The sequence below is a fragment of the Equus caballus genome, chromosome 26 (genome assembly GCF_041296265.1).
Source record: "Equus caballus isolate H_3958 breed thoroughbred chromosome 26, TB-T2T, whole genome shotgun sequence".
NCBI classification, from domain to species: Eukaryota; Metazoa; Chordata; class Mammalia; order Perissodactyla; family Equidae; genus Equus; species Equus caballus.
This window is the reverse complement of record NC_091709.1, coordinates 41,541,075-41,556,065: the sequence shown is the minus strand read 5'-3', so window position 1 is coordinate 41,556,065 and position 14,991 is coordinate 41,541,075. Positions and strand designations below refer to the sequence as shown.

The following is a 14,991-nucleotide window of genomic DNA, read 5'->3' as shown; positions in this document are numbered from 1 at the left end:
TTGGTGAGGAAGATTGGCCCTGAGCTAACATCTGTGTCCGTCTTCCTCCATTTTGTATGTGGGACACCTACCACAGCATGGCTTGATGAGCTGTGTGTAGGTCTGTGTCCGGGATCAGAACCCATGAACCCTGGGCCGCTGAAGCGGAGCACACAAACCTAACCACTGCACCACCGGGTCAACCCTTCGTGTGACCATCTTAACCCAACCTCTTCTTTTTCTCTAATACCCAGAGGGTGGTGAGTGCACAGCCTTGGGGAGTGACTCCACTCAGAGGCCTCGTCCTCACTCGTGTTGTTACTTTTCTTCTCAATCCTGCCTTGTCGTCTCTGGGGAGGAATGACAACTCACCTTCTGGGAATATTGTCAGAACTGAATGACCATGTTTCATAAGATTTAAGATGCCATCGGTTATAAACTGGACCATTATCTTATCTCGCTGCAAAGGAGAAGAAAGGCTACCACAAAACAGTGACATGCCATTGACTGTAAGATGCATCCAGATTGCAGAGCAGATAAAATGTGAAAAATGGTGTATTTTAAAATTGATGAAATAGGATTTAAAAGGATACTGCCTGCAAAGTGCTTAACAAAGTAACCTGGTTTATTATATGATGGATCAGCTATTTATGAGTCAAGAGACAGTGGCTAAAAGATATCTTATCCATTGCAGTGTAAGGAGTTATGTGATGTACCTAATTCTACTTGATTATGTGCGAGAGAAGTTTAAGGAGTTTTGTGTTGGTTGGTATTGGGATAAGAACGAAAAGGCAGGCTGTTAATTTAAGATGACATTGGCTTCCTGAAGTGGACACTGTGTTGTGATAGGAAGAACTTAAGAATTTTTTTTTTTTTAAAGCATGACCATAATCTTAGCATGCTTGTTCCACTTAGTTTTTCCATTTGTTTTTCATAACTATTTGAGGCACGTAAGACTTGAGGAAACGGAAGATTTGTGAATTGAGTTCTCTGGACAGCCAGTTCTGGCCATCTTCTGAATTTTCGAAAACCTCTTAAGGATCACTTCCCTCTGTATGCTCCGCTTGCTCCAGCTGTGAAAGAGAGCTCATCATTCTTTAAGACTTCCTCAGTTTCAACACTTTACCACACCCAGATTTTCATGAAAATTCAAGTATGTTGGGTTCTCTGTATTAACAATATAGTATTTTTATGAACCATGAGGGATCACAAATTAGAAGCAAATTTATTCCCAGACCTTTATTTTCTAACTCTTTCACTTGAAATATAGGAGCCTCTCAAAATATCCATCTCTTATGGAAAGGTGTCAGGATCCCTAAAATCTTTTGCTGGAAATGTCAGTATGCATACAAAGTACATTCGGCTTTTTTAATTTTCCTCTCAGTTTTTAATCTAAGCATTTTAGATCCTTTGTTGTACCCAAATCTAGTTAAAAATAGAATCGTGTTTTAGTCTCACAGTGTGAAATACAATCTAGCTGAGAACTTCCCACATTCTGGAACTATCGGTCAATTGTTATCCCATGACCAAAATTTGAAGGAATGGTCTTCATATGTTATTGATGTATTCTATATTCAAATGAAATAATAAACACTGCGGTACTAACACAGCGGTACCTTTTGTTTGGGGGCAATTTGCTTAGAATTTATGTGTTTCTCATGAGTTCATAAAAAATGGCATTGGTAGTCTGCCACTTGCCACATCGGAATATCCCAACTTTCCTGGAGCTACAGAAAAAACACCCCCACACACTAGCACACACCAATCTAAAGTTCAGATCTTTTTATAGTAACATAGAGGCAGGCATATTAAATTATTATGCCACATTTCTGCCAGGTTTTGACTTTTTTTGAATTCTCTGTTATAAAGCAACCAAAGCATTTCCCAAGGCCTGCGGCTGGCGGAAGAGTCTGAGAGAATACCCCATACAGGTTAACTAAGGCATCGGCAGGTAGGCAGGTAGGTAGTGAGCCGGCCAGGGATGAAGAGGGGAGCCAGGCGGCAGGCAGGGAATCAGGGACCGCCTCAGTCAAGGTCAGGAAAAGTCGCTCTCAGGGTTGCCATTGAGGGACTCATGTGTTCCTGGTTACTAGCCTGTGTTCAGTGCTCCGTTCTGGTTTTAATCCTACTGGGCTAGAGATTCTCCCCGCTCTGAAGTCCGGGGCTGCCGGGGAGGGAGAGTCCTAGACATCAGGCTTCGTCATTCATTCTCAAACCGAAGGGATCATGAAACCTGCATATAATATAGCTAAGTCAAATGGTGAACAAAGAGATGCTGTTAGTCCATAGCGTTTGTTTTCTTCTGAAGAACAGCTGTGAGCTTTAGTGCTCATCCTTGTGGAAGTAGGTCTCTGAAAAACATCCTTCAGCTTCTTTTTACTCCCCCGGTGTGACGATGTGCTACATTGGTGTGTGTGTGTGTGTGTGTGTGCACGCGTGCGTGAGTTTGTTTATTTCTTTGTTTGTTTCCTTTTCCTGAACTGTACTTAATTCTAGGTGTTCGGCAGGCAGCCTTGGTTTAGTTAGCATCACTTTGGGGCGAGTTTTCTGATTGCTCTGTCTTTCCAGCATGTAGACTGTGTGTCCCTCCTTTTGAAATGTTTATCCTGAAGCTTCCTCATTTTTAGCCGGTTTCTCCTCTAGTGAACAAAAGCACTTTTGATGTTCTAAATCATACCCTCTTTCGCATTTTTATGCAATATTAACTTGGAGGAGAATTTTAAGAGATGAAAAGATGTGTGTCTCCCTTATCTCTAGCTTTTGTAAGTTTTTTTTTTCCTAAATCGATCTCAATTAACTTTGATTTCTTTCTTGAGAAAACCATGTGCTGAAATAATGCTTTGCCAGATGTGAGAGTGGGTTCCGCCCCCTCCAAACGCACACTGAAGCCTTGTCTTCGTTCTAACGTTTTCTAAATCCCACGTTACATTTATTGGCATAGAGTGAATACCTACTTTATCTTGGGAATATACTAATATTTTAACATTGTTACTCTTCTGGTTGCAGAAGCTACTTTCTCTTCTCTTTGTCATTTAAAAGTTAGCCTGTCCCTTATATCTAGCCTGTTTCTGCCAATTTCTGATATAAGTCACACATTTATTCATGTTTCTCTTCATCCGTGAGCCAAGGCTAACATTACATAGCATGGTATTCCCTCCGAGCTTTGCTGGGGTCTGCCGGACCAGGCGGGAGAGTGGGGCAGCCTTCAGCCCTATTTCATCTTCTGAGTGTATAAAACCATTCTGTTCAGTGCTTCAGGAAGGGAAATTCTGTTTTGCAAAAATTATTTAAGAAGCTGTAATTTTTGTCTTCTTTAATTAGCACGACTACGCTAAGTCCACGGTGCCGATTTTACTTTTAAACCCTCTTCTGTGAGTTTAGATTCTTAGATTCTTTCCCTCCATTTGTGAGCAAAAGAAGGAGCTGAGTAATTCAGGTTCCCCCGATATTTACCACACCCATTGCTACGCTGAACTTCTGTGCCGCTGCCTCGTACTGTCTGTCTGTTTTGTTGATGTGTTTGGTTTTGCTGCATATTCAAGATATCTTATTATTATTATTTTTCTTTCTTGTGCCTGATGCTGGCTCTCTGGCTGGTGCAACCCATCCTGTTGTTATGTTTTGTGTTAGTTTAAACTCCTGGCTTATTCTTTCAAGACGTGTCACGGGGCTTTGATTCTGGGATTGTAAAGAAGTTGGAGGTGGTGGGGTGTTATATGTGCATGAACCCCTCGCTTCCACTCTGAGGCCCAAAGCCTTAAGTTTGTTCCTTGTGATTCTTTCTGCTCACTGATTCACAGCACAGTGTGCCAGTCGATGGAGTTCATGTCCTTGGAGGCCATGAAAGAAGCTGGTTCTTGGGTAGGTGGGAGATAGAGTAGTGTAGCGGAGTAGACCCTGGGTTGGGGAGTGCTTTGTTAAATTGCATGTGTTCCCTAAAGATTCTGTTACCTCTGCATAGGGAGAGAGGTCTCCATCTTAGAACCGCTGCTTCGTAAGGCTTTATTCCTAACGGGGAGCATCCTTATTTATGTAAATATCAACTCAAAGAATAAGGAGGGCATGCTATTGTGAACACATATCCCAAACCAAGACATGTAAGAAGGCATTGTAGGCTGTGGGGGCAGGAGGGAGCAGATGATAAACACAGGTCCGTTCCATCACTAATTCTCTCATTGATCTTGACTGAGGTGAGGTCTGGACTTTTCTGGATCTCAGATTTGGTCATTTAGAGATGAGAAGCTTGGACTGGAAAGTCTCCACCGCCCTCCTAGCTCCAAAGTTTCATTTTTAAAAATTATGTGACCCACTCAGCACTTGCTTCTCACTAGTTGATAGCAATACCGAGGATGTCAAAGGACTGAAATAAAAAACAAGCTATCATGTAGGGTTTTTTTTTCTGTTATAGAAACCAAAATTGGATTGTCTCATAGTTGTTCTGTGTAGTTGCGTGATAACAATATATCATTCAAGTAGTTGACATTTCCAAATCGAATTTGCCTTTGTTGATTTGGCTGTAGATTATAAGCATAGCCATAGGCTAACCACTCTTCTGACTTAAAACCACACAAGAACGATCCAACAATGACAAATTTCTATTTCTTCTCACCAAACCATGCAAAAGAGCAAAGATATTAATAGAAAGTAAGGGGGGAAAAAGAGCTAGTCAGTGATCCAGATATTTTAAACATCTTGGTATTTGGAGGCATCTGGATAATTCACAGCTTTTTATTTTTTTTTTGGTTCATTTATCATCCAGATGTTTGCCATCATGGAAACACCACTTGAAACTCTATTTCAGCTAATAACTCAGAAGTGGAAAAATTCGTATCTTTGTATGTTTGTCCTTTGGTGCTCCATTTCTCCCTCACTCTTCTTCTAAGTACCTCTTCTTTAAAATCTCCTGGGTATGTGGCAATTTTGCCAGATGCTTAGGTGTTAGCCGTCACATATCTTTTTTTAATCTTCGTGACCATTCTGTACCCTGTCTGCTTGAATTATAGATTGCATTTGTCAAATAATGACACATGCAATTGGATGTCTTCTAAGACCTTTGAAATTCAACTTCCTTGAGTGGAGATTAAAGTGGGTATTATCTGTGCTGCTGCAGTCAAGCCTGGGGTGTTTGGAGACCTGCATAAAAGTTTTTCTAGGCCGGTCAGTTCCAACTTTTTCGGTCTAGAGGGAAGAAAAACAGCTACTTTTTTCTTCTGAAAGGTAGAAATGGATACCCTAAAAACTGCCTAAAATGTGGTCCCAGTTAGAAAGACCCTAAAGTCAGCAGCTTTTTGAGACATGTCTGTCCTTCGGAGTGGCCTGAATGTGTGTTTCTTTGGGCGTTCAGGAAGCGCTATCCGTCGTGAGCGAGGACCAGTCGTTGTTTGAGTGCGCCTACGGGACGCCGCACCTACCTAAGACGGACATGACCGCGTCCTCCTCCAGCGACTATGGACAGACATCCAAGATGAGCCCACGCGTCCCTCAGCAGGACTGGCTATCTCAACCTCCAGCCAGGGTCACCATCAAGATGGAATGTAACCCTAACCAGGTGAACGGCTCAAGGTAAGGAGGTTGCTGACTTGTTCTCTGGGACTTCTGGTTTTCCTAGCCCTTGAAAAGTCAGAGTAGAAGTTAGTCACGCTACTCCAAAGATTATTTCAGAAAGTAACACCACTGAACAGTCACACTGGGCAATGCTGGGAAAATGTGTTCTCCAGTGGTTTGCGTTGAGGACAGAGGTTGTAAAACCGGTAGCACGTTTACCAAGAACTCACTTTGAAGATGTGGTGTTCAAATCCATTTCCCAGGCGTGAGGGCTCTGTGGGAGGAGGGCCGTGCCTGCATATGGCAGAATTCATCTCTGAGGTTTTTATTGCCTGGAAAAGAATGCTGTCTCATGTTTTTATGGAAGGAGAGTGTCAGCTAGTGGCCAGGCAGCGTAGCAGAAGTCCAAGCCATTTGACTTTGCTAATGGACCTACTTTGTCTGTCCTCCACCCCCACCCCACCCCTCTTCCCTCTCTCTGCCCATCTTTTCATGCATGCTGTTGCTCTCATCTTTACTTACACTTAAAACCAGGCTCCCACGTCGCCCCTAATTATTAGCTTTCCTGAGTTTGTCATGCTAATGCTGCGGTCACCTAGAATGTATTATTGAATGCAGAACAATCCCTGGCAATCAAAGGCATTTCATCGGATGTAGTTTTGAAAAGTCAAGTTGATTTCAATTATGATATAATACCCCATATGTATTCAGGGAGGAAGAATATAAAACCTCAGGACAAAGAAAGGATAATTTCTTTTAAATGTTGCATAATCTGACAGTTGTAAGAACAGCTCACATTTTCGAGTACAAAGCCCTTTTATATCCCAGACCCTGTTAATCTTCCAAGCAGCCCTCTGAGCGATGCTTGTCCCCATTTGATGGATGAGGAAGCTGATGCTCAGGCATTTTCTGGCTAACCCAAGATCCCCACTTAAAGCGACTCAGAATTTGGATTCAAACCAAGTGTATCTGACTCCACACCCAGTGCGTTTTCCACTCTGTTGCAGCTATAATAGACCCCTTTTTGTTACAGATATGCTTTAATACTAAATACGTTTTTTCTAAGTGTCATGTTTTATAACTGCGGAAACCGTTGCGTCAACTTCTAGTGTGGCGTTGACAAAGGTGCCAAGTCACAGTACCTCAGAGGGAATGTCAACAGTGCGGCTGGATGTGCCAAACAGGCAGATGGGAGATGCCAGAACTTTCCTGGACTCTGAGCAATCAGTTCATTTCTCTGCATCTAGTTTCTTCTTGAAACTGGGAACAATAAATCTGATGTGGAATATTGATACAACACAGGTCCCTTAAGTGGAATTCAAGCCAAGGCAAGCCCATCTTGGACCTCCTCAGGAGATTAATTCCTAGACTTCTGAAAGGACCTTGGTAGAAAATGCGATGGTAGGATCCAGGATACCAGAGTCCAGGGTGGTTATTCATTATCTGTAAATTTTACAGGTAAGTGCTATCCATCTGATAGGATGTTTCCACTGATCATTAACTGTAAATATTCCTGAGTCTTAGAAGAATGCAGCACAATCATGTTCTAGAGAATGCAACAGTGTTTATGTAGAAGAATAATTGTGGAGCTAACCCTGGAATCCTTGAATGGATTCTATTTGTGAGAGAGTCATGTGATCCCCTACACGCCAGGATAGTCAGGCTGCAAACACAAGAGCAAGATGCATGTCTAAAGCTTTCTTCTTCGAAGGCTAGTTTCTACCTGCAGGAAATACATCACTGTGTGTGTGTGTGTGTATGTGAGAGAGAGAGAGAGAAGGAGAGACAGGGAGAAAACACTTCGGGCAAAGGGGCATGGAGATGATTTCCAGCTGGTAATAGCAGAGTGAGCCGTGCCCTGGCCCTTGTTTCTGGACTCTGGCCCAGGACCAGCTCCAGGAGCGCCGGTCCGGATTTAGCAAGCCTTAGAAAGGAGACTGAGTGAGGAGGTGAGAACGGCGTTGCAGAAACAAAACTCTCTCTTGTTCTCACTGTGCTATTCCTGAGTTTAAAAACAGAAAGAAAGAACAAGCAGGCTGCCGTCTGGCGGGGGAGGCGCAGATGCTGTTTCCTTTGATGCTGGCCTGTGCTTTCCTTCACCAGCTCATGTCCACTTACCCACCTGGCCAGGCCTGGGCAGCCTCCCCAAGCTGAGGCGGTGACCACAGGGATTCTGGACAGGGGCTGAAGCTCAGGTGACCCGGAGCCTGGCCAAGGGGCTTCAGTCCCCAAGAAAGTCACGGTGGCCTGGGCAGCCTTTCCCACATTCTTCAGTTGCATCCTGGGGAAGGCTGTTTGGTGGTTCCCCTCTAAGGCAGCTGCAAAGATGGGGACTCAGCTCGGGGTCTCTTCCCTGGGAAATGAAACTGTTTTTGGAGGAATTGGACAGTTTTCTTGCAAGGAAGCAATGGACACTTTACTATCTTCGCCTCTCAGGCCCTCACAGAATTCTGAGATTACTCAGAATGCTCCTGTCATAGAATTTTAAAGGCAGTTCCAGCTTTTGGAGCAAACTGAGATGTGTTTGAGTGGTGGATACCGAGAAGTCAAACGTATCACTCTCCTCGTCTTCCTCGAGGATTCGCAGTGGTGTTGGCCTGTCCATGAAGAGGACACTATTGACTCCGTCTACTTGGCATCAAGGTCCACACGCTTCCTTGGTAGAAAATGGCGGGCCTGGCATGAAATAGAGAGGGAAAGAGTTTATCCCTTCAGGCACTTCCCAAGTTTTGTGAAATTGAGCTATGGTACAGAGGTCAACTGGTCACTGGGCGTCACCATTTCCCACCCCCAAGAATATTCAGGGGAGACAAGAGGGTGACATATATTGATCCTCTTTGTAGAAGAGAAGACTACAGTGTTCCTGCCCATCCTTCCCAGGTCTCAGTGTGTCTGCAGGAGTTGAGCGAGGGGCCCGGCCTGGTGTGCCAGTCGAGGTTCTCCAGAGAAACAGAACCAACAGGATGCATATTTAAGAGATTTACAGGCATACCTCGCTTTATTGCACCTTGAAGATATTGCATTTTTTTACAGGACTCTCCACCAGCAAAGATTATGGCTCACTGAAGGCTCAGATGATGGTTAGCATTTTTTAGCAATAAAGTTTTTTTTTTTTGAGGAAGATTAGTCCTGAGCAAACATCTGCCACCAATCCTCCTCTTTTTGCTGAGGAAAACCGGCCCTGAGCTAACATCTGTGCTCATCTTCCTCTAATTTATATGTGGGATGCCTGCTACAGCATGGCTTGATAAGTGGTGCATAGGTCCGTGTCTGGGATCTGAACCAGTGAACCCCAGGCTGCTGAAGGGGAGTGCACGAACTTAACCGGTGCGCCACCAAGCTGGCCCTATAAAGTATTTTTTAATTAAGATATGCCCATTGAGTTTTTAGACATAATGCTGTTGCACACTTATTAGACTGCAGTATAGTGTAAACATAACTTTTACATGCGAGAGGAAACCAAAAAACTTCGTGTGACTCACTTCATTGTGCTATTTGCCTTATTGTGGTGGTCTGGAACCGAACTTGCTGTATCTCTGAGGTGTGCCTGTATTTTAAAGAACTGGCTCATGGAATTGTGGCAGTTGTCAAATCTGAGGTCTGTAGGGCATTCCCGCAGGCTGGAAACTCAGGCAGGCGTTGACACTACAGTCTTGAGGCGGAATTTCTTCTTCCTCAGGAAAATCTCAGATTTTGCTCTTTTAGGCCTTACACTGATTAGGTGAAACCCACCCACATTATCAAGGATAATCACTTTTATTTAATGTCAGGGGCTGTAGACGTTAACCACATCTATGAAAGACCCTCACAGCAACACCTCCATCAGTGTTGGATTACAATACTAGGTACGATGGCCTGGCCAAGTGGACACAAGAAACTGACCACGCATGGTGCTCCCGGGCCCTGTGCTGGTCAGTGTTGGTGGAGCCATGCCTTTCGGACCAAGGTTCAAGGGCTTTGGGAGGATGGAGGAACTTAGTTCCCAACCAAACGGTGGAATGCTATGAAACCTCGGCCCTACTGGGCTCGCAAGCTCCTGACGTGAAATACAAGTGGTGAAACGAGATCTGTTGCCATTTTCGCAGAGCTCTATAAAACCTAAGAAAAGGAAAACAGGAGAGAAAGGAATCACTGCCTTGTGAGCCAACGGGGAAGTAATTGTGGGTTTGGCTTGGCTGCTGCCATATCAGAGGGCGAATTTCTTGCAGACACTAATCTAATGGCACGTTGTGTAGACACGGGACATCGTTTCTCAGCTTCAGTGGTCCAGGCCACCCTCCTTTCTCCTTTCTTCACTCCAGCCTCACGCACAAGAGACCCCCAAGTGTTCGCACACTGGAGAAGTGTCAATGTGCAGCCAAACTGGAACCAGCTGTTTCCCTGCGTGGTGCACACAGAGGGCCCTGCTGGGGGTTCCAGTGCCTGCCTGGCCTCTAGCAAGCCCCCTGCTGATGGCCTTAATTCGCTGTGAGGTTCCTAAGGCTCAAACCACTATAGACTGACAGGATAGGCTAAAAAATACACACACCCACTCACACATGGTCCACAGCAAAATTGCCTTCCCATTAGCAGGCAGTACCGTGTGCAAAGCAGGCTGCTTTACTCTATCTAAGCATCCTTGTCTTGGAGATGCAGGCAAATATCGGGCAGGTTGCCTTGGGCATCTCCTTCCTCCTTCCACAGGCCGTGACAGATCCTTGTAGCCCACCTGGAGGTCATGGCAATTCCGTGTAGGCGCACCTGGAGGCTCATTGCAGCTGGGACTTAATGAATTTGTGTGTCACGCTGTGAGTGCCACCCCTAGCCCTGTCCCCAAACCTGGAGTCATTCACTTATTGTTGGAGTCTGTCGGGTGAGGGCTCCCCCTGGTGTGGTGGTTCTCATAGTGGGTCCCCAGGACCAGCAGCCTCAGCACCACCTGGGAGCTTGTTAGAGATGCAGATTCTCAGGCCCCGCCCCAGACCTGCTGAATCTGACAAGCCTCTGGGATGGAGCCCTGTTTTAATGCATCCTCTGTAGATTCTAATGCTCACTGGTCTGAGAACCACTGTTCGGTTGCAGGATCCAGGGAGATGAAGAACGAGAATTCCTGGTAGCCGGGTGAAGGTGGCCCGTAGAAGGAATAGGCTGAGAGAAAACCGCGTGCAGAGGAGGGTTTGCTCCCAGGAAGTCCGTCTGCCTGGGATGGGGAACACCTTTCTCACCTCCCGCCACAGTGGCATTTTGTCCGGCTGAGCCTGTGCCGTGAGAAACAGGGAAGAAGACTCACTGTGTGGCGTGGTTAACTCTGCTTAGAGTCAGAGAGCAAGGTGCTTTGGACGTCATATTTTAAAAGCATGCCACCTATAGTGTGATGAAGATGACAAAAAGGAGAGTTACCTGATTGGTCCTTTGTGGCGTCAGACGTACTGGTTGTGCACGCCATCCTTCATTCACCCATCGAGTACTTATTGAGCGCCTACCATGGGCAGTCACTGTTCTTGGTCCTTGACGTACAGTCATAAAACGTACAAAATAATTCTGCCTCGCTAAGTTCGCTTTCTAATGTGGAAGATGGCCATGGAAGCAGAACGCTAATTAAAATATATGGCAGGTTAGATCATGGTGAATGCTAAGGAGAAAAACAAAGGAAAATAGGGGATTGCAGTTGTAGATAGGGTGGCCTGAGAACCTCACCTATGAGAAAGTGACATTCGAGGAAAGCCCCAAAAGCAGTGAGGGAGAAGGCCCCATAGTTAAGCATCAGAAGAATATTCCAGGCAAAGAGAATGATAAGTGCAAAGGCCCTGAGGTCAGCCTGAAGTGATGGAGGACAGTCATTGCTCTTGTTTAGTGACCAAGGGGAAGAGGAGGAGGAAATGCGTTTAAGCAATCGTGGGGCCATGGAGGGACTCTGAGCTTCACTCTGAGTGAGCTAGAGATCATTGGGGGGCTGTATGCAAAGGAGGGACGTGATGTTACTCAGATTCTGCAGGATCTCCCTGGCTCCTGCGTGGAAGCTAAGTCCTGCTAGGAGGTCCCTGAATGAATTCAGGTCAGAGATGGTGGGGGCTGCTTGAGGGTGGTGGCGATGGAAGGGTGAGGAGAGGTGATTGCATTCTAGACATATTTTGAAGGTTGAAATGATGCGCTTTGCTAATGGGTTGGACCCATGGAGTGAGGAAAAGGGAAGCGAGGAAGAACCCAAGGTTTGGGGGCTGCATCCCAAATGGGGGGTGGACAAACCACAACTGGGAACCCACCTGAGATAGAGCCTGGGCCCCTCTAGGGTCAGCCCAGACCCTGGGGACATGCACTCAGCTCTAAAGACATCTGTCAAAATGGGAGGAGCTCTTGCCTCCTTGCCTGAGTGCAGGGGATCTTAATTCCTTAAACCACCTGCCTCAGCCACAGTGGTTGTGCCCCCAGGGGACATTTGGCAATGTCTGAAGACATTTGTGATTGTCACAACTGAGGGTCATTCCTGGCATCTAGCAGGTCAAGGTCAAGGATGCTGCTCAACACCCTACAACACACAGAACAGCGTCCCCCCTAAAAAAGAATGATCTGGACTCAATGTCAGTAGTGTCACAGTTGAGACACCCTGCCCTAAACCAACATTTATTTAGTGTTTCCTCTGCACCGTGCACTGCGCCTGCTGCTGCGAATATGAGTAAAGAGAGGTTTGCAGTCCATCAAAGGTGAAAACGATTCTGTGAGATTGAACGACAAGGACAAGTAGAGAGGGATGTTCAGGGTCCAGCCCCAGCAGGGAAGAGGTTGTGACTTATTCTGCCTAGACAGGAAAGAAGGACCCCAAGAGAAACAATATTAATCAATATTTCTACAACACACTGGGATTTATTAATCGATTTTAGGATACAATACGTCATCCAATTTCCTCCTTAAATCTGTGAGATGGCGTTTTGATTATACCCATTTTACGGATGGAGACCATTGAGTTTCCAAAAGTTTTCATAAGTTGCTCAAGTCCACTGGTCAAAGGCCATTTGACCCAGGCCTGCACTCCTCTTTGCTCCCTAGGGGCTGCTTCCTAAGGCCGCACATCTTTTCTGTGTTGGCAGGGACAACAGTTTCCTGCAGGTGACAGATGAGGCATAGAATCCAAGCACCGATGTGTTTTGATTTCTTGTATGTTACACATTTAAAAAACTTTCGCTGCCGCCTCATTTTATTTCATTACAACAGGTCAGTTTACCTGCACTCACCTTTACATTACCTTCATGAAGTATCTCCAAACAACATAGCATTTTAAAAATAATAAGTGTGTGGGGCTGGCCCGGTGACACAGCAGCTAAGTTCGCGCACTCCACTTTGGCAGCCCGGGGTTCGCTGGTTTGGATCCCCAATGCGGACCTACACACTACTTGTCAAGCCATGCTGTGGCAGGCGTCCTACATAAAATAGAGGAAGATGGGCACAGATGTTAGCTCAGGGCCAATCTTCCTCAGCAAAAAGAGGAGGATTGGCGGAGGATGTTAGCTCATGGCTAATCTTCCTCAAAAAAAAAAAAATTAAGAAAATACTAAGTGTAATGAGGAGACCTACAATCTGAGCACAAAAGTGGCTCTCAGTAAATGCTCATTGGGCTGAAACTAAAGATGAAAAATTCTCAGTTATAGGATGGTGACTGTTCAAGTGCCCTATTTGTCATTGTGTCGGAAGAGGTGCTTTGCCCAATTACTACCTACAAAACAGAATTTTGGCTGAGGGTCTTTTAATATCAGGATCTCTCGTTTGATGTACGACACTCAATATTTGGTATTTGAAAGTGGCTCACGGGGACCGGTCTCGCTCTGTGCCTTTCTCCTTTGACTCACTGAGATTTGACTTAACGCCTATCTTCTTACATTTTCCATGAGACTTTGCATATTATTTTAGGACAGTGAAATTCACAACTGTAATTGCATTTGCTCTTTTCTGCCTCAGGGTTCTGCATCAGATTGGCATAAATGATGTCTCCCCATTAAGCTCGGCCACCTTCCAAGCTGTGGGTGGCACGGCGTTGGAGACTTGCAAACTAGTGATTTTTCCACACTGTGACAGTGAGGTCAGTTAGTAATAGCTTGTCCTATTTCTAAGGGGCCTTGAGTCCTTACGGATGTCAGTTCATTGGGCTGCAGAAGTGAGACGTGGTTTGAGAGAGCCTCGCTCAGGGGAAACTTAGGAAGAGAGACAAAAGCTCTGCTGCCGCCTCTCTGCCTGGAGCAGACTTTTCCTCATCCTTTCTCCTTTGCAGTCATCACTTGTGACCATCTTTGCTATCTCTTGGGCTGTCAGATGGATGGGCGCCATTTTGCAGGAGAAGATAGTCTAGGAATTAATGCTCTTCATTATGATGCAAGTGAATTCTATTGGGTCCCTGTGGGTATTGACAGCGGGCACAGGGGGACTGCTTTGGCATTTTCTATCTTGAAAGAAAAATCATTTTGGTCAACCAGAATTTACATAGCTTGTTACGAAAATAAAACCCTGAAGTGCCCTAATGGCAATTGGACTCAGTTCTTTCTTCTCTGAGGAATAAAAGTGTTTCTGGGAAAAAAAAAAAAAGAACTCCTAAGATATAAAAGACACCGTATCTCATCTTTATCATGTAATTCTCTGTAGAGATCTTATTCTATAGAATATTTTATTTCCAAATGATGAATCCCAAAAGGATGCGTTTTCCCCCCAGTTTTCAAGATCTAATGGTGACATGGTGTTGCCGATACTCATTTTCAGCTGTGTAGACAAATATGTACTTAAATAATGAAACTTTCTCAGAGAAAGTTCAAACCCCTTTTAGGGACAAAGAACGAACTGTTGGTGAGTTGGTGGTGACTTTTTAATTAATTTAGTCTTCAGCTGCTTGAGAGAAGGGGGAAGGCAGCAGGACTGGTGGGAAGAGACTGACATTCCAGGTGTAAGAGAATATTTAGTAAGGGTAAAAATAACACACAGCTGTGAAGACAAACAGCTACAGTTTCGGTTTGAGCCCTGAGTCCTGCATGAATCATTGCCCAGCTCCACCCGCTGCTCCGGCCGTGGGGTCTGAAGCAGCTTTTCCACTGCCTCTGATTCAGAAATAAAACAGACCCACAAATTACCCCGGAGCTCTGCAGACAATCCCCTCCTTGTCTGGGCTCCTAAAAATACGTTTTGTGGTGACTTTACCTCAATTCATGCTATGAAACTTGATTAGGAGTTTGTTCGGTCGATTGGGACTAAGCATGTGCTTTCAGGATTCTCAGGAAGAAAGTCACCTGAAAAGGGATTTATTTGCGTTCAGGGTTGAGGCAGGCGTGGAACGCGTGCCCCGCCCAGCCTCCTCGTGTGCCCTCTCACGGAGCCGACCTCTTCAGGTTCTTCCGATAGAGTTGCCAGAGAAAAGCTTTTGTATTTTTCCCATGTAGCTTCATCACCAAGTTCCTCCTTACATGATATCACCTAATAAGCCAAAAAGAACATTCTGGAAGACAGTAACATTCT

The 14,991-nt window shown here is 45.2% G+C and overlaps 1 protein-coding gene across 9 annotated transcripts in view; it reads left to right on the top strand.

Moving 5' to 3' along the window:
- Positions 1 to 14,991, top strand: part of ERG (ETS transcription factor ERG) — a 256,549-nt gene that overhangs the window by 192,045 nt on the left and 49,513 nt on the right. For all 9 annotated transcript variants that reach the window (XM_005606152.4, XM_003364202.5, XM_023630154.2 and 6 more), the window contains one exon: positions 5,324 to 5,541. In XM_005606152.4, the coding sequence (XP_005606209.1) occupies positions 5,324 to 5,541 (218 nt within the window). The remainder of the gene's footprint in view (positions 1 to 5,323; positions 5,542 to 14,991) is intronic.